The 25,827-nt window shown below is 37.2% G+C and overlaps 1 protein-coding gene across 4 annotated transcripts in view; it reads right to left on the bottom strand.

The window, feature by feature from the left end:
• ROCK1 (Rho associated coiled-coil containing protein kinase 1) overlaps positions 1–23,091 on the bottom strand; it is a 144,769-nt gene extending 121,678 nt beyond the window's left edge. For 2 of the 4 annotated variants that reach the window (XM_032859796.1, XM_032859798.1), the window contains exon 1: positions 22,194–23,091. In XM_032859796.1, coding sequence (XP_032715687.1) covers positions 22,194–22,286 — 93 coding nt within the window. In that variant the 5' untranslated portion in view covers positions 22,287–23,091. The remainder of the gene's footprint in view (positions 1–22,193) is intronic. The other 2 variants (XM_032859797.1, XM_032859799.1) reach the window with 1 other exon arrangement.
• Between the last annotated feature and the right edge of the window lie 2,736 nt (positions 23,092–25,827).

The following is a 25,827-nucleotide window of genomic DNA, read 5'->3' as shown; positions in this document are numbered from 1 at the left end:
AGCAGTAATACAACAATATTTAAAAAACAGCAAATGTTATCTTCTTAAAGTTCCTATGAAAATTTTCATAAGATCAGATTTTTTTTCTTTAAGCCCAAAACAGGGCTTGAATTCACAATCCTGAGATCAAGACCTGAGCTGAGATCAAGAGTTGGAGACTTAACCAAATGAGCCACCCAGGCACCCCATCCAGATCTTGATAATTTGGGGATAAATGGGGACACCTGGGTGGCTCAGTCAGTTAAGCAGCTGACTCTTGGATTCAGCTCAGATCATGATCTTAGGGTCCTGAGATCAAGCTCCACGTCAGGCTCCACACTTAGCAGGGAGTCTGCTTGTAGATTCTCTCTCTCTCTCTCTCTCTCTTTCCCTCTGTCCCTACCCATGCTTATGCACTTGCTCTTTCTCTGTCTCTCTAAAAATAAATAAATGAATAAATCTTAAAAAAATAATAATAAGGGGAAAAAAAGAACTGAGACTCAGACCTGTGGAATCGTAACAAAAGATTTAACATTTGTATCACAGAAAAGAAAGAGAATATAAAAAGGATTAAAATAAATGAAGGCTAAAAATTTCCTACATTTGGCAAAAGACATAAACCTACATACTGAAGAAACTAACAAGACTTATCCAAATAAATCCAAACAAATAAAAAACTGTCAGACTAGAATTCTGTACCCAGCAAAAAGAGAAATCAAAGAAGGGGAGCAGGAGGCACGGGCTTTCAGTGATAGGATGAATAAGTCATGGGGATAAAAGGTACAGCATAAGGAATATAGTCAAATGGTATTGTAATAGTATTGTATGGTGAAAAAAAAGTAATGTATGGTGATAAATGGTAGCTACACTTGTGGTGAGCATAGCATAACATATAGAGTTGTCTAACCACTTAGGCTGTACACCTGAAACTAATTTAACATTGTGTGTTAACTATACTTCAATTAATAAAATGTATAAAAAATGAGATATCTTTGGGGTGCCTGGTTGGCTCTGACGGTTAAGCATCTAACTCTTGATTTCAGTTCAGGTCATGATCTCAGGATCATGAGATCGAGCCCTACATGGGGCTCTACCTTAGCGGAGAGTCTGCTTCTCTCCCTCTGCCCCTCCCCCAGCTTGCACACACTTGCGTTACTCTCTCTCTAAAAAATAAATAAAATCTTGAAGGAAAAAAAAAGGGGGTGCCCAGGAGGCTCAGAGGATTAAGTATCTGTCTTTGGCTCAGGTCATGATCCCAGGGTTCTAAGATGGAGCCCAAGCTGGGCTCCCTGCTCAGCAGGTAGCCTGCTTCTCCCTCTCCCTCTGCCCCCTCCTCTGTTCTTGTGCACATGTGCTCTCTCTCAAATAAACAAAACTTAAAAAAATATATATATATATATGTATATGTATATATATATACATATACACATATATATAGTCAGATGAGAGAAAACTGAGAAATTTGTTATGAGCAGACCTAAAATAATGGTTAAAGGAAATTCTCCAAATAAAAAGAAAATGATAAATGAAAGAATCTTAAGATATAAGGAAGAACAAATGAAAAGAGTAAAAATACAATACACTCTCATTTTCTTAAAAGCTGAAGCAAAAATGATAATGTTCTCTAGTTGTTTCTCAATGTATATAAGGTGATATTAAAGAGGATTATGAACAGGAGGATAAATGAACATAAACTAGGTAAGATTTCTACCCTTCACTCAAACTAGTAAAATGTCAACACCAATCAAATGTGATGTTACAAATGTCTAATTTAATACCCAGAGTAACCAATGAGAAAGCTATATAAAGAAGTATATACACACAAAAGCACTATAGATAAAGCAAAATAGAATAATAAATGTTCAAGTAGGTGAATAGGGAGCAAGAAAAACAAAAAAATGGGAAGTTAAAAAACAAAACAGCATGTTTAAGCCCTAAAATAACAATTACATTAAATGTAAATAGTCTGAAGCAAAATTGAAGTTAAAAGACAGATTATCAGAGCTGATAAATAAAACATGACCAATCTACAGAAATGAAACTTACCTCAAATGTAACAATATAGGTAGATTAAAAATAAAGGGGTAAGAAGCAATATACCATGCAAACAGTAATCAAAAATAAGCTGGAGTTGATATATTATTCTGAAACAAAACAGACTTCAGAGCAAACAGAATTATGGGAAAAGAATGGGAAATCATGTGATGATAAAAAAGTGACTCCATCAAGAAGGCACAGGAAACTTAAATGAGCATGTTCTAGACAAGAGCTACAAAATATGTGAAGCAAAAATGGACAGAAATGAAAAGAAATATATAAATCCACAATTTTAATTGGAGACTACCACACTCCTCTCTCAGCAATTGTTAGAACTAGACAGGAAATCAGCAAGAACTCAACAATGCCAATGAACCAACAGGGTCTAATTGACATTTACAGAATATTCCATCCAACAATGGCAAAATACACATTCCTGTAAGTGGTCACAGAAAACCTACCAAGTTAGGCCAAATCCTGTGCCATACCTCAATCCTCAACAAATTTTTTTTAAAGATTTTATTTATTTGACAGACAGAGATCACAAGTAGGCAGAGAGGCAGGCAGAGAGAGGGGGAAGAAGGCTCCCCGCTGAGCAAAGAGCCCAGGACCCTGGGATCATGACCTGAGCTGAAGGCAGAGGCTTTAAACCACTGAGCCACCCAGACACCCCTCCTCAAAAAATTTTTAAGAATTAAAATCATATAGTGTGTTCTCTGACCAAAATGTAATCAAACTAGAGCAAACAATAGAAAGATAGTAGGGAAACTCCAAAGCACTTGCAAACTAAGTAACATGTTTCTAAATAATCCATGGTCAAAAGAAAGTCTCAAGGGAAATAACAATATACATTGAACTGAATGAAAATAAAAGTACAACATACCAAAATTTGTGGAACACAGCTAAAGGAGTGCTGAAAAAGAAATGTCTGTCACTAAATACTCATTCATTAGAAAAGCATGAATTTGAATCACCAGAGCTCCTTTCTCAAAAAACTGGAAGAACACAAAAATATTAAAGCAAATATAAAAAAGGAAGCAATAAAGATAAAAACAAAAACCAATTAAATTGAACATAGAAAAACAAAAGTGAAAATTCAATAAAACAAAAAGCCAGTTCTTTGACAAGATAAATCAACTGACAACCCTCTAGCAAGAATGACAAAGAAGACACAAAGTACCAACAGGCACTATCATACAGATCCTGCAGCTATACAAAGAGTAATAAGGAAATGTTATGAACAACTCCACATACAAATCTGACTTCAATAAAATGGACAATTCCTTAAACAACATAAACTACCACAACTAACCCAATATCAATAAGATAATTTAAATAGTACCATTAATTTTAATAATGTAACAGCAACCAAAGAAGAAATCTCCAGGTCCAGGTGGTTTCACTAGAGAGGTCTACCAAATGTTTACAGAATTACCACCAATTCTATGCAGTCTCCTTCAGAAAAAAGAAAAGGAGAGAACACTTTCCAACTTATTTTATGCAGCTAGTAGTACCCTGATACCAAATGAGACAAAGTATGAAGAAAACAAATACAGACCAATTAACTTTTATGAATACAGACACAAAAGTTCTTAACAAAATATTAGCAAATAAAATTCAATAAGATAAATCATACACCATAACCAACAAAGGCTTATCCCAAAGAAACAAGAATTATTCAATATTCAAAAATCAATCAGCATTATTTACAACAGCCAAGACATGGAAGCAACCTAAGCGTCCATCAATGAATGAGTGGATGAGGAAAATGTGGTATATGTATACACGCACACAGAGGAATATTATTCAGCCATAAAAAAGAACAGAATCTTACCATTTGTGACAACATAGATGGACTTTGAGGGCATTATGTTAAGTCAAATAAGTTCAGTGAAAGATAAATACCATATGATCTTACATATGTGTGGAATCTAAAAAACAAGACCCCACAGATAAGAAAACAGTGGTTGCCAGAGGCAAGAGATAGGGGGTGGACAAAATGGGTGAAGGTGGCAGGCAAGCAAGCAAGCAAGCAAGCAAGCAATAAATAAATAAATAAATAAAGTACAAATTCCAGTTATGAAATAAGTCATGGGGATATAATATATATAGCATGGTAACCACAATTAATAATATTGTATTGTATATTTGAAAGTCGCTCGGAGAGTAAATCTTAATTAAATATTCTAATCATAAGAAAAAAAAATTCTGCATGTGGTAGTGATTGTTGACTAGACTTACTGTGATCATTTCACAATGGAGGCAAATATTGAATTATTATGTTATGCACTTCAAACTAACAATGATGTATGTCAATTATAAACTTAAAAAACTTTTAAAATCAATATAATTCACATGACAAACTAAAGAAAAATATGTATCAACAGATGGAGAAAATGTACTGGAGAAAATCCAATACTTGTTGATGAGAAAAACTCTCAGAAAACTAGGAATACAAGTAAATTCCTCAAGTTATATAAAAAAAATCTACAAAAAAACCTTAAAACTAATATCATACCTAATAGTGAAAGACTATGTTTCCCCTCAAAAATCAAGAACAAGGCAAGGATGTCCTATCTTACCACTCTTATTCAACACAGCATTCAAACTCATAGCCAGTTCAATAAAGCAAATAAGGGAAATAAAAGGCATACAAATGAGAAAGGAAAAAAATAAGTGTCCATATTTACAGATAATATGATTACCTATGCAGAAAAGTCTCAAGATATGACAAAACAAAAACAAACAAAAAAAACCTCCTAGAACTAATAAGTAAGTTCTACAAGGTCATAAGATCAACATGCAAAAATTAATAGTATTTCTATCTATTAACAATTAACATGAAACCAAAACTAAAATATAACTCCATTTACATTTACTTAAATAAAAAATGGAATATTTAAGTATAAATCTACCAAAACATGTATAGGACTTAAGCTGAAAACCAAGAAACACTGATGAAAGAAATTTATAAAGATCTAAATAAATGGAGAGACATGGATTGGGAAATTCAGTATCCTACGACATCTAATTTCCTCAAGCTGACACATAGGTTTAACACAATTCCTATCAAATCCCAGTAAGTTTTGTAGATATAGGCAAAATTTTTCTATGATTTTTCTTTTTATTAGAAAAGCTAAAACAATTTTTAGGAAGAATAATGTCAAGAACAACTACATCCAAGTTTAAGACTTACACAGCTATAATAAAAACACTGTGCAGGACAGACCTGCAGATCAATGGAACAGAACAGAAAGACCAGAAATAGATTCACACAAGTATAGCCAAATGATTTTAACAAGGTACCAAAGCAATTCAGTGGAAGAAAGTACCCTTTTTCTTTGTTTTGAAAAGGAGCCTTTTCAACAAATCTTGCTGAAGAACTGGATATCCATAAAAACGAAGCTCAATCTAAATTTCATACCTCATACAAAAACTAACTCAAACTGGATCACTGATTTTAAACAATAAAGAGTAAGGTTTTTTCCATTTTATTTTAATCCCAGTATACTAATAATATACAATGTTATATTAGTCTCAGGTGAACCATACAGTGATTCAACAATTCTATACATTACTCAGTGCTCATCATGATAAGCCTACTCTTAATCCCCTTCACCTATTCCACTATCCCCCACCCACCTACTCCCTGGTAACCATCAGTTTGTTCTCTATAGATAAAAGTCTATTTTTCGGTTTGTCTCTTGTTTTGTTGTTGTTGTTGCTCATTTGTTCTGTTCCTTAAACTCCACATATAAGTGAAATCATATGGCATTTGTCTTTCTACGACTAACTTATTTCGCTCAGCATTATCCCCTCTAGATCCATGTTGTTGCAAAAAAGCAAGATTTCATTCTTTTTATGGCTGAATAACATTCCACTGTAGGTATACGTATGGTATACATGGTAAATACATGTGTATATATGTGTGTGTGTGTGTGGGTGTGTGTGTGTGCATGTATATATATGTATGTGTCCATCTGGTATGTATGTATATAGACATAAATGGATACATGTTATATATACCATATACATAATATACACACACACACACCCATACACACACACACACACCCATACACACGCATCTTCTTCATCCATTCATTGATGGATACTGAGTTGCTTCAATATTTTGACTACTGTAAATAATGCTGCAATGAACATAGGAGTGCATATATCTTTTTGATTTAAAAGGTAACTTTTTAGGGAAAAAAACAAAACATGGTGAGATACTGGAGACCCACAAATTACTGAAGACTTCTGAGACGAGACAGAAAAAGCATGATCCATTAAAAAAATTGATAAATTGGACTTAACCAAATTTAACAGCTTTTGCTCTGCAAAAGATCCAGATAAGAGGATAAAAAGACAAGTCAAATACTGGGAAAAAAATATTTGAAAACCACATATACTAGAACACTTAAAGAACCCTCGAAGCTCAACAATAAAAAGTGTGATCAGAAACAGGCAGAAGTGGGGCGCCTGGGTGGCTCAGTAGGTTAGGCCTCTGCCTTCAACTCAGGTCATGGTCTCAGGGTCCTGGGATCGAGCCCCTATGCATAGGGCTCTCTGCTCAGCAGGGAGTCTGCATCCCCCCCCCCACCCCTTTCTCTCTGCCTGCCTCTCTGCCTACTTGTGATCTCTATCAAATAAACAAATAAAATCTTTAAAAAGGAAAGAAAGAAAGAAAGAAAGAAAGAAAGAGGAAAGAAAGACAGAAAAGAGGAAAGAAAGAAAGAAAGAGAAAGAGAGAAAGAAAGAAAGAAAGAAAGAGAGAGAGAGAAAGGAAGGAAGGAAGGAAGGAAGGAAGGAAGGAAGGAAGGAAGGAAGAGGCAAAAGAGGGTGCCTGGGTGGCTCAGTCAGTTAAGCATCTGCCTTCAGCCCAGGTCATGATCCCAGGGTCCTGGGATTGAGTCCCGTGGCAGGCTCCCTGCTCAGCAGGGAGTCCGCTTCTCCCTCTCCCTCTGCTCCCTCCACCTGCTCATGCTCTCTTTCTCATACTCCCTTTTTCAAATAAATACATAAAATCTTAAAAAAAAAAAAAGAAATGAGCAAAAAATATGAAAAGACATTTCACCACAGAGGTGAAATGCCAAATAAATAAAATCTTTAAAAAATATTAAAATAAAATAAAATAAATTTTAAAAATTTAAAAAAAGAAAAAAGAATTACAATTCCAATGTTGATGAGGATGCATCTGGAACTCTCATACACTGCAGGTGGCTATATAAAATAGCAGGGCCACTCTGAAAAACTGTTTCACAGGAAGTATTATATGACCTGGGGATTTGCACTCATGGGCATTTATCCTAGAAAAATGAAAACACTGTTCATGCAAAAAACTGTACATAAATGCTCATTAACAGTGTTATCTCTAATAGCCAGTGAAGAGAAATGGCAAAAGTATTTTCAATAGGTGAATAAGAAAACAAGCCATAGTTATCCATACCATGGAATAATACTATTATTAAAAATAATGAACTGAAGGATGCAACAACTTGAATGTATGATGGGGCATTATGATGAGTGAAAAAAAACTCATCTCCAAAGGTCACAGGCATTATGATTTCATCTAATAACATTTGTCAAAGAATAAAATTAGGGATCCCCATCTCTAAAACAACAGATTAACAGTTGCCAGGGTTTAGGGATGTGTGTGTGGTGGGGGTAATAATGAGGGTGTAAAGGAGATCTTTGCAGTAATGGAATAGTTTTGTACCTTGATTGCAGCCGTTGCTATAGAAATCTACACATGTGAAAAATGACACAGAACCATACGCACACACTGAATCAGTTGCAATTTCCTGGTTTTGATACTGTACTACAGATATATAAAATGTAACCACTGTGGGAAACTAGGTGAAGAGTATGCTGGACCTCACTGCAACTTCCTATGAATCTGTAATTATTTCAAGACAAAAAGTTAAAAAAAAATACAAACAACAGGCGCCAATGCCAAAATAACACACAGGTTAAAATAATCTCACAATGATTTTCAGAGCAGTTATTATTAAAACACTCCAAAAAATAAGGGCAAACACTATTAGAATTAATGAAGATAGCATAGTCAATAAAGAACTAAATGGAGGGTACCTGGGTGGCTCAGTTGATTAAGTAGCCTCCTTTGGCTTAGGTCATAATCCCAGATTCCCAGGATTGAGCCCCACATCAGGCTCCCTGTTCAACTGGGAGTCTGTTTCTCTGTCTCACCCTCCCTGCACTTGTGTGCACACGCTCTCTCTCTTTCAAATAAATGAATAAAATCTTAAAAAAAGAAAGAAAAAAGAAAAAGAACTAAATGGAAACTTTAGATTGGAAAAATGTAATAACCAAAATAAAAAACACACCTGAAAACTTGATAGCAACATGGAGATGACTCCCTATACTTGAAGATACATTAACCACGACAACGAGAAAAAGAAAATTTTTAAATGAACAGAGCCTTTAGAACCTGGGTGATGACACCAAAACGGGGAACATTTATGTCATCGGAGTCCTAAAAGAACAGAAGAAAGCATGGTGCAGGAAAAATATTTGAGGAAACAAATGTTGAAAATGTCCCATATTGTCAGAAAGACATAAACCTACAAATTCAAGAACGTCAACAAACCACAACAGTATAAATCCAAATGAATCCACTTCCAGACACATTATAATCAAACTGCTGAAAACTAAAAACAAAACACCTCGAGAGCAGGCAGAGGAAAATGGCTCATTACTTACAGAAGAAGAATGAGCTGGATGACTAGATTTAACACCAGAAGCTATGTGAAAACTCCAGTAACAACAAAAAAAGTGGAACACCATTTTTAAAGTGTTGAAAGAACTGTCAACCCAGAATTCTACAGCCACTGAAAAACTCCTGTAAGAATGAAATAAAATTTGGACAGGAAGAAAAATAAGAGAATTCATAGTCAGCTGACCTGCCTGCTGTAAAAAAGCTACACATGGAGGAAAACAAAGTCCGTAAAGGAAATTATTTAGGCAGAAGGGAAATGATAGAAGGAAACTCGGAACATGAGCAAAGAAAGAAGAGCAACAGAAATGATAGGTATCTGTTTTTCTCCTATTGAGCTATTTAAACTGTTTTTTGAAAGCAAAAATTATAACATTTTCTGTTGGAGTTTACAATGTTTAGAGCTGCAATAGCATAAGACAACTGCAATAAAGGATAAAGGGGCCTATGTAGTGGCTAAGGTTTTTATATTACACATGAAGTGGTTGGATACTGATTCCACGTAGACGGTGAAAAGTTAAGTACATATATTCAAATACCCAGAAAAGCAGCCACTAAAAAAACTACACAAAAGATAGAATAAAAAACACAAAAGATAAAATGGAATACTAAAAAGTGTATAAATAGCCCAATAGAAAGCAAGGAGAAAACAAGAACAGACACAAAGGGAAGAAGCACAAAACAAATTATAAAATGAATGACTTAAGTCCCAACGCATTAATAATTACATTAAATATTAATATTCTTAACACACTTAACATGCATTAAAAGATCATCAGAATGGATTTTTTAAAATAAATCCATTACATGTTAGTATAAATATTTTTGTGAAAACATTTAATTGATAAGAAAAACAGCATTGTTTTACATTTTTACAAATCCCTTTTGTCTGGCTTACTAGAAGACAGTTCTCATCTACTTCTGCGTTTAATCTGTTGCAATATATTGTTTTGGTTGAAGTATGAAAATCTGATTTCATGTAGCTATTAAGCTGGAAAAGAGTATTTTTTTTTTAAAGATTTTATTTTTAAGTAATCTCCAGGCGTCCCTGGGTGGCTCAGTAGTTTGGGCATCTGCTTTCGGCTCAGGTCATGATCCCAGAATCCTGGGATCGAGTCCTGCATCGGGCTCCCTGCTCATTGGGGAGCCTGCATCTCCCTCTGCCTGCTGTCCCCCTGCTTGCGTGCTCTCACTCTCTCTCTGACGAATAAATAAATATCTTAAAAAAAAAAAAATCTCCACACCCAACATGGGACTCAAACTCACAATCTTGACATCAAGAGTCATGCTCTACCAACTGAGCCAGCCAGACTCCCTAAGAGTATTTTAATAGCATTTTCAGATAATTGTGGAAATTCTTTGCTACAACACAAAATTTGACAAGTGGTATTTCTTTTTATCCCCCCCATTTAAAAAAATTATTATTAACATATAATGTATTATTTGCCCCAGGGGTACAGGTGTCTGAATCATCAGGCTTATACATTTCACAGCACTCACCATAGCACACACCCTCCCCAATGTCCATAACCCAGCCCTACCTCAGTTTGTTTTGTGAGATTAAGAGTCTCTTATGGTTTGTCTCCCAACCCGATCCCATCTTTTTTCATTTTTTCCGAGAAGTAGTTTTTTTTTCTTTTTTTTTTTTTTAAAGATTTTATTTATTTATTTGACAGAGAGAGATCACAAGCAGGCAGAGAGGCAGGCAAAGAGAGAGAGAGGAGGAAGCAGGCTCCCCGCTGAGCAGAGAGCCCGACGTGGGGCTCGATCCCAGGCCCCTGGGATCATGACCTGAGCCGAAGGCAGAGCCTTCAACCCACTGAGCCACCCAGGCGCCCCCCCATTCCTTTCCTTTTAGTGGGGAATGATAGTCTGAGACCACAATATGAATTCTAGGGATATTCATTGTTGCTGAGTTGAAATTGCTACTTGTTCTTGTTTAATGAATAGAACAATGAGTTTTTATTTTTGGGAAGAAGAAAAAATACACTGATAATTCAAATTTCAGTTTATCATCACTTTGAGTTTATATTTCTTTTGCATGAAAAATCTTAGTTCCAACAACACTCAGAGATTACACTTTTGATTTCTAAGAATGTGGGTATGATATAATTAAAGAAAAACTGAGCTGACTGGAATGGGGTTGGGGGATCTGAAGCCTTGAATATACTCATCTGATTGACTCTGTAAATTGTAAATTGAGAAATTATATGGCCTTATACAGATAATATCCACTTTCTGAACTTTGGTTTTCTTTAGAAATAGAATACAAAGTTCACTAATTGAAACCATCTCCAGATTAATTTGTCTTTGGATACAAATTTACGTTTCCAACCTTATCAAGAAATTCTGTTTTAGTTATACATCACCTATTCTGTCATTGATTGCTTAAATTTTACTACTTCAGCAGTAGGACAAAGAAAATGTTTCTCTGATTTTTATCATCCACTCTAAAAGTGTTTACTGGTATCAGCCTAATTTTATTTCCTTTGCTTATTTCTAGTAATCTGTAATCATAGAGGCAGTATAGTATAGTGGTTACAAACATGCTGTGGAGTATGACTGTCTGATTTTGAACCTTACCCAGGTCAGCTATTTATAAGCCTCTTGGCATTTTTTTTTTTTTAATTGAGCACAATTGACGCACAATGTTACATTAGTTTCAGGTGTACAACTTAGTGATTATTGGGTAAAGTTCTTAGTTTTGTTTTGTTTTTTTAAGACTCAAACACATCATCTTCAAATAAGATTAATCATAGACTTTTACAGGGCTGTTAGGAGTATTAACTGCGATAATGCATGTAACGTGCTTTGCATAGTTCCCAGCATTTAGTGGATGTTAGCTATCATTATCATCCTCATTGTCATCATTATATATCTTTGTAATTTGTCCTGGGAAAAAGGACTTTTGTGCTGACCAAGTGTGTTATTATCCACCTCCCCACACCATAGGCCAGCTTTTTATTTAGTTGTGTGATCTTCGGCAAGTTATCTAACTTCTTTGACCCTGAATATATTTAATCTGCCAAATGAGAATCATGATAATATTTACTTCATAGGTTTTAATTATGAGGATAAATGAAATAATTTATATTCAGTTGCCATAGTTTCAGCCAGATAGTAATAGTTACTATTTTCTTTACCTTTATATTACAGATTTGATAAAGGTTCCTCTGTATTTAGCAATACTGCTTAAAAACTTGGAAAAAGAGTAGAATGGGATTCTTCTTTTGAAATATGATTTTAAACTCTTTTCTTTGTTTTCTGTTATTGCTGCCCTACCCAAGTCCAAATTTTTAACCCAACATTCTTGAATTAGTGGGACATTCTAGCAGTTTGCCAATATAATCCATACTGTGTGTTTCTTTTTCTTAACTTGTAGTGCTTTTTGTCATGTGATCTTACTTTACCTATTTACTTAGCCTTACTTCCTGTTACTCTCCAAGGTAGATTGTTCCAGGTGGTTTTTTCAGTTTCTACATCATGTTGCCTGCTTTTCCTTACCTTTGCTCTCACAGTTCCAGGCCTTATTTTTTTTTTTTCTCTCTCTTTCTAAGTTTTCTTCTGTATTCGCCTCACCAATTTCCTTTTTCATCTGTATATTCGTTTTTTGTTTTTTTAATATATTTTTTAAAAGAATTTATTTGAGAGAGAGGGAGTGAGAGAGAGCATGAGCAAGGAGAAGGTCAGAGGGAGAAGCAGACTCCCCGTGGAGCTGGGAGCCCGATATGGGACTCTATCCTGGGACTCCGGGATCATGACCTGAGCCAAAGGCTGTCGTCCAACCAACTGAGCCACCCAGGTGTCCCTCATCTGTATATTCTTAAGTCACAACTGTGTTATACTTTTATTTACTTTTTTGAACTCCTATAATATTTGTAATTGTCTTCTGTAGTTCAGACTTATCACCGCTATCTTGTATGAGTCTGTCTTGAGTGTTGTTCTTACCTCTCTAATGAGAATTCCTTGAGGGCTTATTACAGTTTGGGACATTATTGTTCAAAAATACTTGTCAGTTGTTGTGAATGATTATCACCTCACCCTATACCCCTGTTCTTTCCCTCCAAATTAGTTCAGATTCTTGACAGTTATACATGATAGAACTCAACTTGAATTTTCCTAGGCAAAAAGAATTTATCAATTCAGGGAAACCTGATCTCAGATTCAGTTGAGCTTCAGTAAGAACTAGAGCTTGGGCCTCCAATGCAAACAAGGCTCTCTCCCTTTATTTTCTTATTCTTTCTTTTCTTTCTTTTATTATGTTATGTTAGTCACCATACAGTACATCATTAGTTTTTGATATATTTGTGTTACTCTCTCTCATTGTAGACTGGTTTTAGTCACTTGTGGAAAATATGGCTGCTCAGAGCAGTGGAGCTTTTGTATCTAATAGCTTCAGCTTCAGCCACTGATTTTCAAGTCTTTGAGTCTCAAATTCAGGGAGCTCTGGTGCAAAAGAGTCATTGGTTTGGCTTGGGTCAGGGGCACATCCTTAATCACTTGTAATCAGGAGGGCAGGATCACTTGAGAACTATGAGAATGGGGAGGCAGTTTCTGGGAAAACAAGGGCAGTGGGACATGGCAAGCAGTAAGAGATGTTCATTATTCCACCCCTTCTTCCTTTCTTCTTTTCTTTGACCTTGGATAAATCACTTAAACTTTTACAGCAGCTCTTTCTTCAAACTATAAAATGGAGTTCAAAATAATTTACTTAATAAGGTAGTGATGAGCATTAAATGTGATGATCTGTAAAACAGAGTTTGAAATCTCACAAAAACAATACTGTAAGCTGATGATAAATGGCTTCCCCTTGGTTCCTTTTGATCTCATGCCCTGTGCTCATCTGGCCTGGCCCCAAAGCTTTTTTGTCTGTAGGTGGGTGTCTTGCCACTCCAGGTTGCTAATTGGCTCTTTTGGTATACGCATATTTAGCTGCATCCCACAAAGCTTCTACTATTTTCCTAGTAGAAGGAGGAAGAAGTTATTAACCTCATGTAGGTTTTCTTGGATAGTTTTAGAATAAATTATTTATTATAACTAAATGAATTGTAATTATAATCTAAGTAAAAGCAGCTTATTTTGTAATTGTAGCATTCAAGCTCAGTCCCTGCCTCTTTCTTCCTTATAATAGTTGGGGAATAGCCATTAGATTTAGTGAAGTGAAGGCTAATGGCCTGTAAAGGTTTGTATTCCTTTGGGGCACCTGGGTGGCTCAGTGGGTTAAGCCTCTGCCTTTGGCTCAGGTCACTATCTCAGGGTCCTGGGATCGAGCCTTGAATCAGGCTCTCTGCTCAGCTGGGAGTCTGCTTCCCTCTCTCTCTCTCTCTCTGCTTGCCTCCCTGTCTACTTGTAATCTCTGTCTATCAAATAAATAAATAAAATCTAAAAAAAAAAGATTTGTATTCCTTTTTACCTGTATTAACTAGGAATCTTTAGGTTGTAAAGGACTAAAAACCCAAACCAAATTAGCTCAAGCAATAAAGAACATTTATTGTATCTGAATACTTTATAGGTAGATTCTAGCTTTGGGAATGTCTTTTTTTTTTCAGGGCTTTAAATGATGTGGTTGGGTGCTGGTTTTCCAGATCTGCTTCTTTAGTATTGTCTTTCTTCTCAGATAACTTACTGTGATTGTAGGATGATTGCCAGTTTAGCTTCCAACTTGACTTGTTCAGGTACAGTGGAAAGAAAAAGCCTTTTCTTCTAACCTTCAAATGAAGTCTCTAACCGATTTGGCCAGCTCAGGTCATGTGCCCATACTTGAACCAGTCACGGTAGTTAGAATATGCTTTACTGATAAGCTTATGCCTTCATCATGTACTCCACTCTCAATACTGAGGGTGAGACGGCTCTGCCTTCGGCTCAGGTCATGATCCCAGGGACCTGGGATCGAGCCCCACGTCGGGCTCTCTGCTCAGCGGGGAGCCTGCTTCCTCCTCTCTCTCTCTCTGCTTGCCTCTCTGCCTACCTGTGATCTCTGTCTGTCAAATAAATAAATAAAATCTTAAAAAAAAAAAAGTTAAAAAAAATAAAAGGAAAGGAAAGGAATGGCTGGCTTCCAAGTCTCAGGCAAGAAATGTACAAAATGAACCTGGGCATCTTTTATTTAAAACAAAAACAAAAACAAAAACAAGGAAGCTCTATCAAAGATTATTACAGTCATATACAAATTAGATGGGATTGTACTGATTTCCTTAAATATTGTCTGTATCTTTGTAAATAGTCCCTTCCTTAAAAGTTCTCTCAAATACCCGTTTGTGCCACATCTATCACACTAAGGCTCCAAATTACCTTACTTGGAAAAGTGGCAGTAAAGGAGAAAAACTGAAACATTCATCCTGTATTTTATAAATTGTATTTCATGGTAAGCAAACAGCCCTAAAGACTGAGTGAAAGTTCTTAAATTCTTAAGTTCTCTTAATAGAAAAATTATAGTTAATAAATGTAAAAGGAATGATAGAATTAGAAAGTCATTATTTTGCTATCCCATGAAATGACTGATTCAATGAAGATTATAAGTGGATGGATGAAAGGATGAAGAAGGATTTTACAAAGCAAATGATTACAGGCAATTACCACCCAAATGCACTGATCAACCTTAACATCACTGAGGGTGGGCTAGCCAGGTATTATAGGCTTCCTGACGTGAGGTAAGAAAACACAATCTATGACTAAAAATCTGAAGTAATTAAATCAAGCTTTTAGATCTAACTACCAATTTTAAGAAATATGGAAGATACAGGAGTAAATTAAATGACTTCACCAGGAAACAACAACAACAAAAATCCAGGATGTGACACACTGTATAGTACCAACAACCTAGTTTTTTCAACAAGACAATGTGAGGGTAGATAAGATACAGGGAGAAGACTGCACTATACTAAAAAGGGACTTAAAAGACCTCACAAACAAAAGGAAGATGTAGACTTTGGATCCAGATTTTTAAAAAGCAACTTTAATTTTGTTAGACATGATAACGGCCATGGTGATAATGAAGAAAATGTTTTCCGTTCTTTTTTAGAGATACTTACTGATGTATGTAGGGGTGAAATGATAATATCTGGAATTTAAAATATTTTGGTAAGAAAAAGGGTGATAAATGAAGCAAGTTTAATAAAATCTTGAAAATTTCAGAATCTGGGTAATGGGAGTTCATGATACTATTTTCCCTACTTCTATGTATGTTTGAAATTTTTCATTTACAAAATTATCAAACAAAACAAAAATATTCTTTCCTATAGTTTTCAAACTCATCCCAAAGAATCCTAGGACTCATCCCCAAAAATTCTGATTTTATTTGTCTGGGCATGGGTCCAGATTCCATTTTTAACAAGTCCTCAAGTGAATCTGATACAGAGCATCTACAGACACATAGCTGAAAATTATACACTTAGACTACTTTACCACAAGTCTTTAAATATATCCCAAACCTTAAAGGAAAAGCATGATCATATCTTACCTCCCCTTTAAGCCTTACCACTCCTGTCTGCTCAAAATTTACCCTTTTCCTGAGACTACCAATTCTACAAAACCAAGACCCATGTTTGTTTGTGCTCACATAGTGTCCCCAGGGCCTATCAGAGTGCCCTGATACACACCAGTACCCAATACACACCAGATAAACATTTGTTGAATGAATGAATGAATGAATGAATGAATAACAGCAAAGAGAAAAAGGAAGAGTTAAATGAGGTCCACTATTTCAAAATTAGTTCCTCTGAGATAAACTTTCAATTCCTTTCCAAAAGTCAATACAGGCGTATGGAATAAAGTCTATAAAGTATGGGAATAAAACAGTAAAATAAAAATAAACGAGGAATGAAGAGGCGGCACAGGTTAGCATACCTTTTAAAAGAAGACACAAGTTTAAGACAACCTCTCACCCTCTGAGATATCAATTTTGGATGTTCAAATTTGAACATCTATGTCTCACTGTTTAGAAACTGCAATGAAAATGTACTCCTAAATTTCACAATCTCCAACAGGCAGGCCAGGTGTATTAGAGAAGTAAACTACGTGTATACATTGTAATGGATATGCAAATAAGTAACTCAATTACTACCTTCTCTGTTGAAAAAGTGTTATGGACACAAGTCACAAATGGAAAAATAAAAAAGTGCCAAATATAACAATTAACAATTAGTTTAAGATGATCTTGCAAGGCTATATAGAACTAGTTCTAAAAATAGCGATTACCAAAGATCGTTCCTATTTTTGTATTTCTACCCCAACACCACTTAACTTTTAAATTCTATTAAGTAATGAATCAATGACACAACTTTTTAAGTTTTTACAGAAGTATAATAAACAAAGACTCACATAATTTTTAGAGACACAATGGACATCAGCAACTATATGGCCCAACCCTTCATTCTACAAAGGGGGAAACTGAAGCCCTCTCGGTCACAGAGAGAAATTAACAGCAAAACAAGTTTATGCCAATGCTCTCAATTTTCAATCCAGAAGTTTTTTTGTTGTCTTTTTTTTTTTTAGTATACCATGCAAATGGCATATTTCAAAAAATATTCAATATTTCAAAAAATATTTTCCATTGTGAAATGCACCATCATTTATCTTGTGCACACAAGTTATGCTCTGTACTTAAACTAAATGGATGTACCTCTTTTTTAGTGAGGATGGGAATGGGGAAGTAGAGCCAACTGACTACTTCAGCAACAGAACTCCATATGTACATCTTCTGACATGTGGAGTTTTCACCCATATATGAAAACAGAATCTCATTTTTACCGTATGTACACATAGCAAAACTTACAATTATAAAACTAAACTGTAAAGTTGTGCAAAAACTAATCTAAAATTGAGAATTTACTCTTTGTTCATTACAAATTTTTTTATGTGGTTCCTTCTTCTGAATTAAAAACATTTCTGACTCAAGAGATTAATGAATGGTCCAATTCATGTCTCAGCTGTTACTCTGAGCCACCTCTCTGTACACCCACAGGGTACTTGTAGTGCAGGAGGGCCTATTAACAGAATGCATACTGAAAAGTACAAAAGATACACACAGAAAGAGGACAAGATAACAACTAAATATCTGCAAACCAGCTCCCAAATGCCTTTCTTATAAACCCCTGGCACAAAGTATGTATGTTATAAATCATGACTAAACCATCTCCAAAAGTCCCTTCCCATTCTACTCAATCTCAACTAAATGTCTCCGTTTTTAGTTACAACTGGTTTGGACAGTTCAGTAAAATACAGCTGGATTATTAATTTATGGGCATGACTTGAGGTGCCAGTATTATTCTGCACTCACAGGAGAAAATAAAGATCAACTTCCAACCTAAACAGTGACTAGCATAAATAGGAATACTATAAATATGACAAAGATAGTAATTACCAATTAACAAATGCTTACTAAATGCCATATGCTGTGATAACTACTTTGTCTATATTATTTTATCCTTACAACAATCTAGTAGTATTATCCCCTCACTTTCCTTAAGAGGAAATAAACTCTGACAGGTTAAAGTAACTCACCTAAAATCATCTAGCAAGTACATGGCAGAGACTACATTTGAATCCAAGTTTAAAGCCTACACAAAGATCCACTGAATGAATGAATGGAATAATTTGTTTAAAAAAATTCTTACAACATACTGATATCCAAATTAACCAGCTATGCAATTTGTACTGGTTAACACCCATTAACTCATAAATTATGAACACTGGCAGGCATACAGCTTTAGGTTCAAAGATTTAATGACCTCAGGTCTTTTCATTTCACTAATATAACCCCAAATGTGATCAATTTAACTAGTACGATACACAGAGGGATTAAACAGCAATAATCCAGAATCAGGAATGCTAGCCAAAATCTGTTGAAATAATCCAACATGTGGCAAAGACTTTTTAAAGTTCACAACAAAAATTCCAGGTGAGTGACAGGGAGAATAGCGGTATCAATGATAAGGAAGTATATGGAATAAAGCTCATTTTAGTATATGAGAAATTTAAGTGGTAACATGACATCCGAGGACAGATGCCTGGTAGGCAGTCAGATATTAGGATTTTTTTTTAATCAGATATTTAGGATTTTTTGTTTAAAGATTTTATTTATTTGTCAGAGACACAGAGAAAGAAAATAAGCAGGGTGAGAGGCAGGCAGGCATATAAATTATATGAGAAAAGATGGACAGCCACTTACCAGGGCTTCTTCCAGCTACATTATTTTATAACTACTAATACTCAACATTAGGATCTCAACTGCTCACCAAGGAGCCCACTTGAGATTCTCTCTCTTTCTCCTTCTGCCCCTCACACACTCTCCTCTGTCTCTCAAAAAATAAGGAAAATAAAAACTTTTTAAAAAGGGAGAGAGATCTGCCAGCAGACTCTTCTGAAACCAAGTTTTGGGAACTTTCATTTGAAGAGTGGATGTACTCAAGTGAAGAGCAAACAATTTCTTGATATCACACACACACACACGACCCTAGAAATTGAATGCTGCACAAAGCACGTTAATACATACTCAATAAATATCAATTAAATAAATCAACAATGGCCAAAATAATAAAGAAAGGCAACCAACTTAAAAGTGGTATCATCCCTACAAAAGATGTCCAAAGTCCAGATAGGAAAGAGTAAAAACAGACTCACTAAAAAAAGGGAAAAGGTATCTGATAGGTCATTCTGAATGGTAGAATGAATGAATACTTAATGACAAACAAAATACCATGCAAAGAAAAATCAGGCTAGACACTATAAAACTGAAAAAAGGGTTTGTCTCCAAAGAAAAAATTCAATCTTTATCAAGTCCAGATTAATACAGTAACAAAATTTCAACACGTGTCAATAAACAGTTATGGAACCAAACAGAAAAGAGAGTCAAGACTGTAAGACCACAAGGGGCTTGTGGGGGGGGGGGGGGCGCGAATCTGTCTTTTGACTATTTTTCCAAATGTTCTTTCACAAGTCTTAGGTTCCAAGATACCTGGCTGTCCTAACTCTGAAAAGGCCCCGACTGCCGACTTTCTTGACTCTTCCTCTTTGTTCAACTTTCATCTTTAACCGTTTATTGTCATATTAGCTTCAACTTGCACCTCTGTGCAAATGATTTCCAAATTGTTATCTTTAATTATGAGCTCAGTTTCCTATCTCCAATACCCTACAGGTCATTTCTCTGTGGTTGTCCCACCACTATCCTTTGAAACACAACCTGAAATCAAACTTATCTGTTGCCTTTTCTTCCCAAGAGATTTCCAAACCTGACACTTCTTGTTTTCAACAGTCTCCCTATAACCTAGCCTCAAAGTTTTTCAGCATCATCTGTTTTCTCTCACTTTGGTTCCTTCTTCTCCCCAACCCTGAAAATCAAGTTCTACCAATTCTTCCTTTCCTATTTTAATGCCCCTATTTGGGACTTCAATAATTTCTGCACTATTAATTTGTTAAAAAGTCCCCAAAGTACTCTATCTCCAATCTCTTTTTACACACTCCATCCTGCAACTACCAGATTCATCTTCATTGATCCTGGCACAGTCTTGCTTACAAATACTTAATAGCCACAACATAATGAAGAAAACCTAAACTCCTATAGCCCAGCAATCAAATCCTCCACATTCTAGCCCTAGTCTATGTTTCCAACTTTATCTCATTCCCTAACCATGTCACAGCCAATCACATCCTCTATTCATGCTATCCTCTACTCACCCTCTGAATGCCCTCTATATAAATCCTATCCATATCATAAAGCATACTCTGGCCCTCACAACACACTCTTCCTTTCAATAACCAAGAGCACGTAACATCTACACCAATTATTTGAAATCTGTCACACATTTTTTTCAGTCTGCAAGGTGTTCTGCTCTATTTCTGTGTATAAATGCGAGATTAGGTCTTGTTTTCCTAAATAGATTGGACTTGCAAGTAAAGAATCCATGCCTTATATTTCTTCGTATCTTCCACATTTCAACAAATCTCTGTGGTTCCCACCAATGAAACTAAGGCAAGAGGCTATCCAACAAGTTAAAAACAAAAAGAAAAACAAAAAAAACCCTCCCTATACCACTATTTCATGGAATGAGGAGATCAAAAAGCAAAACAGAATCAAAGATACATGGAAACTGGGTAAACATTAAAAGAATTGGGCGTCTTGAAACAAATTCTTAGTAGAAAGATGTGTTCTAATTCCTTCCACTGCTCTCATTCAATAAGATATTGTATTAAGCATCCACCATCCTGTTTCTCAGTATGAAGAGCATGCATAATGTAGGTGAGACATTTCAAATACACAACCCACAAGACTCTCCTTTCACCATCAAGGATGCTAAAAGTAATTTTGAAAGCTTTGGGGAGAAATTTTCTGGTAAAAGAGTACATATTTAAAAATATACACAGATATTTACAGTAACTAAAAGGAATGTTAACTTTAAATGATTAATATTCCTGATTCAAGATGAGATTTTTAAATATGATTTCTCTTAATGGCATCGTTTTGTTCACTTAATCCCATATATTGTATACATCTAACGTTAATTCTCTGAGGAGGCTGTAAATAACTATTCGTATACATACCCCCTGTAACCTTAGAGATTATGTGGTTTCGTTTGGACAAAACAGAATTATTATACAACTTTTAGTTGTTCAGTAAAGTAAAAGGAGAAACTCGCTTACAGAGTTTGCAACAGAGTTTCCCTGAGTATCAGGGAAAATAGATAAAACCTAAAAACTCTAATAATTAACAGAGAAGTGTAATCAATTAAAGATCTTTAAGAATTTGGCCTTTCATTTCATAAAAACCTCCTCAGAATGCTTTAAAAATGATAATGGTAAGCCCACCAGCACCAAAAAAGGCAGTTACGATAAAATATCTGTGCGCTACTTTTGTAATCAACTATACTGTAAAAGAGTTAATAATGTGGTGACCTACGAGTTATCTTAGGTCTTTACACTTAACAGTCCAGCAAAAAGTTCCTCCACTACTCAAATCACCTATGACATTTCGGCTTAAAAATCACTTCCTCAATATCGATTCTCCATTATCACTGCCAAGTCTAAAAACTAAACCCTCAGGAGCTAAATCGCTCTAGGTGGAAAGTAGTCTTTCCAGTATTACTGTCAAACCGATCAAAAAGATTAATACTACTAAGACCGTCATTCAACAAACTATACATGCAGAAATAACTGACGTGGTAACTTTTTACGTGATGCCTGCAACAGAGGTTTATAATATCTTTTGTAGAGTAATGAACTGAGTCAGAGCTAAAAGTTCAGAGAGTAGTTAGTACAGGGCCAGTCCAAAGATAAATAAGGCCACGGCATGAGATTTTAGACAGCAGACTGTTCAGGAAAACCAGCAGATTTTGGTGTTTTCCAAGATTATGCACACCTGAAACTTTCTTTTGGCAAATAACTAGACTGAAAGCAAGAGGACGGCAAATACAGAACTCCAGACAAGCAAAAGACAACTGCTACTCACCAGCAAACAATCTGAATTCACTTCCGATTTGGGATCCCGCAGCAGGTTGTCGATTTTTTCAAATCGAGTCTCAAAACTGTCCCCAGTCGACATGTTGCTGCTACTGTGACAATACCCTCGTACCAGCACCAGCAGCGGAAAGCAATTTCAACCAACTTCCTCCGGCGGTGGGTTCGCGGCCGCGGGGCGGTGAAGCCGGAACCTCAGGGTCACCAGGTGCGCCCGGTTCCCCCTCCTCCCCCTCACTGAGGGGATCTCCGCTCACCAGACCCCCGGCCGGGGGCAACGGCGACCCACAGCCGCTCCGACGCCCAAAGTCGCATCCCACCCGGTAGCCCCTCACGACAGCCGAAAGCGCCGTCGCCACCAGCCTCGTCGCTCCGGCGAGGTGCTTCAGCCTAGCGGGCCCCAGCCGCCTTCGCCTTGGAGGGTTCCCCGTCCCGAGATGGGCAGGAGGTGGGAGAGAAAGAGAAGCAGGGTGGAGACTGCTCCGGGCAGCAGGGGAGGGAGAAGAGGAAAGGCGAAAGCGAAGGGCGGGTGCGGAGCTGTGCCAGCTGCCGCCGCCGCTTGGGCCACGGGCCCGACCCGTTCCGCTCAGAGGCGCTACAGGCGGTCTAGCCCCGCATCCCCGGCTTTCCTTGGCGCGACCCGACGCACCAATCCGACTCTGCCAAGAGCTGGTCCCCGCGGGATAGGCTCACTCTCCCATTTTGTCCCGTCGCTACTAGGGCTGCTGCCGCGCTGTTCTGCGGGGCAGGGCGAGGTCGGTGCCCGATGGAAACTTAGTAAAGACTGGAGAGCGGTGAGGAAGACGAGAGTCGGGTCCCGGCGGCGGCTGATCGGGGAGTTTCTGGGAAGGGCTGCGTCCCCTGCCCGGGAGAGGGCGAGTCGCGGCGGCGAAAGCCTGGGGGGTGGGGCGATAGGGGCCGTGAGGGACTAATATGTCCGCCTTCCTGTTCAAACAAACGGAGACCGCCGGCGCAGACTGCGCATGCGGGGCGCGGACGCTCGGAAGGGGAATCGGTCCCGCGCTGCGCGCGCGCGCGCGCGCACACACACACGCTGTCGCCTCCGCAGGGCCGGGCTGGGCCGGGACTGGCCGGGATGGGCGGGGCGGAAGGCGGGGCACGCACTGGGCCTCGCGGGCCGACGCCGAAGGCTGGTAGCTGGGAGGAGCCGACAGGGTGGGGCGGGAGGCACCGCCCTCGCCCCAGCAGGCTGCGGGGAGCCAAGTAGAGCTCTGGAGCCGGAGAGGAGGTCGGGTTAGGTTTGGCGAGGGGGTGCCGAGTAGAGGCGCGGGGCTGTGTCTCTGGTCGCTTCCTAAGCAGCTGCCTCAGCTCTGCTTCCTCTAGGCTGCAGCCGTCCGGAGCTTTCTGACGAGAAAGGAGTGGTGCTTGATATTGTTATTTTGCTAATAGATTCTTTTCTAGGCGAGATGCCTTTTCGCCGGCAGGCAGCAGCATTTTAGCACCAGCGGAGCTTGTTTTTCGGTAGTACTTCATCGTCGGCCCCCCGGGAACACCACAATGTTTAAACGGTCTGCGATTCCATGGGAAAATTACGAAGCAGTGCAGTACTGAACCCTCCTAAGCCGAGCGTGTGTATCAGGGGAGCACTAAAATACTGACTCTGGAAGATATAGTCCATAGAAGTCAAGTTCAATTTGTTTAAAAAAATTAAAAAAAAAAAAAAGAACCTCATTAAAAAATCAGTATTTTTAAGTTACTCATACGAGTTCTTCCACACCATTATCACTCCAGTTGTAGTTCTTTGATGTGTGATCCTGCCTGTTTCAATTTCAAAAAGCTCAGTGCAACTTAAAATTGTGATTTTAACAGAACCAATGTAGAATATGAAAATTATGGGCATTTCCTCTTAAGTCAATTGCTTCATTGTGGTGTGAGGGTTGAAAGACTTGTTAATCTGCTGATAATCTTTACTGCTGTCGGCGGCGGGAAATCTACCTTAATTTGTTCCTAGTCAATCTTTAGTTTGGCTCATAGGTCAAATTAAAGATTGCTAGAAATAGCATGGAGAGAGCCCGAGTGGCTCAGTCGGTTAGGCGTCTGCTTCGGCTGGGGTCATGATCCCAGAGTCTAGGAATCGAGCCCCATGTATGTCAGGAAGCCTTCCTCTGCCTGCTGCTCTGCCTACTTGGCTTTCTAGCTCTCCATCAAATTAATAAAATCTTTTTTAAAAAAGAAAAAGAATAGAAAACACGAATATGTTTCCCCACACTGGAAAATGCTACAGATGAACCAGTTTTCTTCCTATGTAAAAAAAATTGCATAGCATGTGAACAGTCCACTAACTTCATGGTGTGAGTCCGAGGTTAGGAAAATGTTTTATTGTTTGAAAAATGACTTTTCTATTTTCACTTTATTATATACAAGAAATATTTAGATACAAAAACCACTGTATAAATCACGATAGGAAGTAAGTCGTCACAAAAATCATAACAAAGCGACAACTAGACAAAATTCAGGTATTTTATTAAATGCTTTTGCAGTGACTTTTCTTGGCTCCAGTATTTTAAGCTGGTCATGTGAATTAAATTTATTTTTAAGCATAGGGCTTAAAATAAATCTGGCAGTTGCCCTAAAGTAAATTTCCTAAACTCTGCTTGTCCTTTTTTATTACCATTTTTAGGTATTCTTTGGAATTTTGTTGTTTCTCAGAGAACTGTGAGCATTATGTTGTTTTCCATTGAACACATACGAAAAAGTGCAGGTAGCTAAGACAATATATGAGTGACACTGATAAATATAAGTGGATTGAAAACCAATGTGGCAAAGCTACTGGAAATATATGTGAGGCCTATGTATTTTGCTTTTTTATAAGATTAATCTGATGATTTTAACCCCCAACTAATTGTCTTTTACCATAAGATAGTTGAACTCCATATCAATTTTTGTTTTTAATAAAAAAGCCCTCACCTGTCATAAGGTAGAATCATGACATTAAAGTTCCTTTGCAACTTTTAAATTCTGTTGTCTAGTTAAGGCTAATCTCATCAATAGCATTGTGGATATTTGGGATCACCCTTAAAGTATATATTAAGATTCTAAGTGCAATAGAATATATACATACTGAACGTTTACCATATGCTAGGCATTACTATATGCATTTTATACATAGAATCCAATTAAAACTTCAAAAGAATTCTGCTGATACCTACATTATGGATGCGAAAACTGAAATGCAGAAAGATATATTACTTGTTCGAGGTCATGACAGATCCAGATTGGAATAGAGACAGTCACACTCCAGAGTCCCCATTCTTAACAGCTGAATATGCTAATGCTATCCAATCCTAGTACAATAAGTATATCATAACTATATTATTTACATTAGCACAGATTTAAATGATTATGTAAAAGAGGGAATTATAAAATTTGCAATATTCTCAGTATAATTATAGTCCCTAGGGAAAGATGTGAAAATGATTTAGCAAGGTTCAGAATAAAGAGGACCTTGACAAGGTTCAACAATAGTGGCTTGACCAGAGGTTTCCAAACACTGGGTCCAAGAACCAGTGATACTCCTTGGTGGAGTTTTCCTGACCTGCAGCAAAATGAGAATAATTATTACATGTTTTCATAAAGTAAGCAGTTCTATTTAAAACTGCCGTTCA

This window comes from Lontra canadensis, unplaced genomic scaffold (genome assembly GCF_010015895.1).
Source record: "Lontra canadensis isolate GAN:19392208 unplaced genomic scaffold, GSC_riverotter_1.0 scaffold17, whole genome shotgun sequence".
Classification (NCBI taxonomy): Eukaryota; Metazoa; Chordata; class Mammalia; order Carnivora; family Mustelidae; genus Lontra; species Lontra canadensis.
Note: the sequence above shows the minus strand (reverse complement) of the source record. Positions and strands in the feature narration are given on the sequence as shown.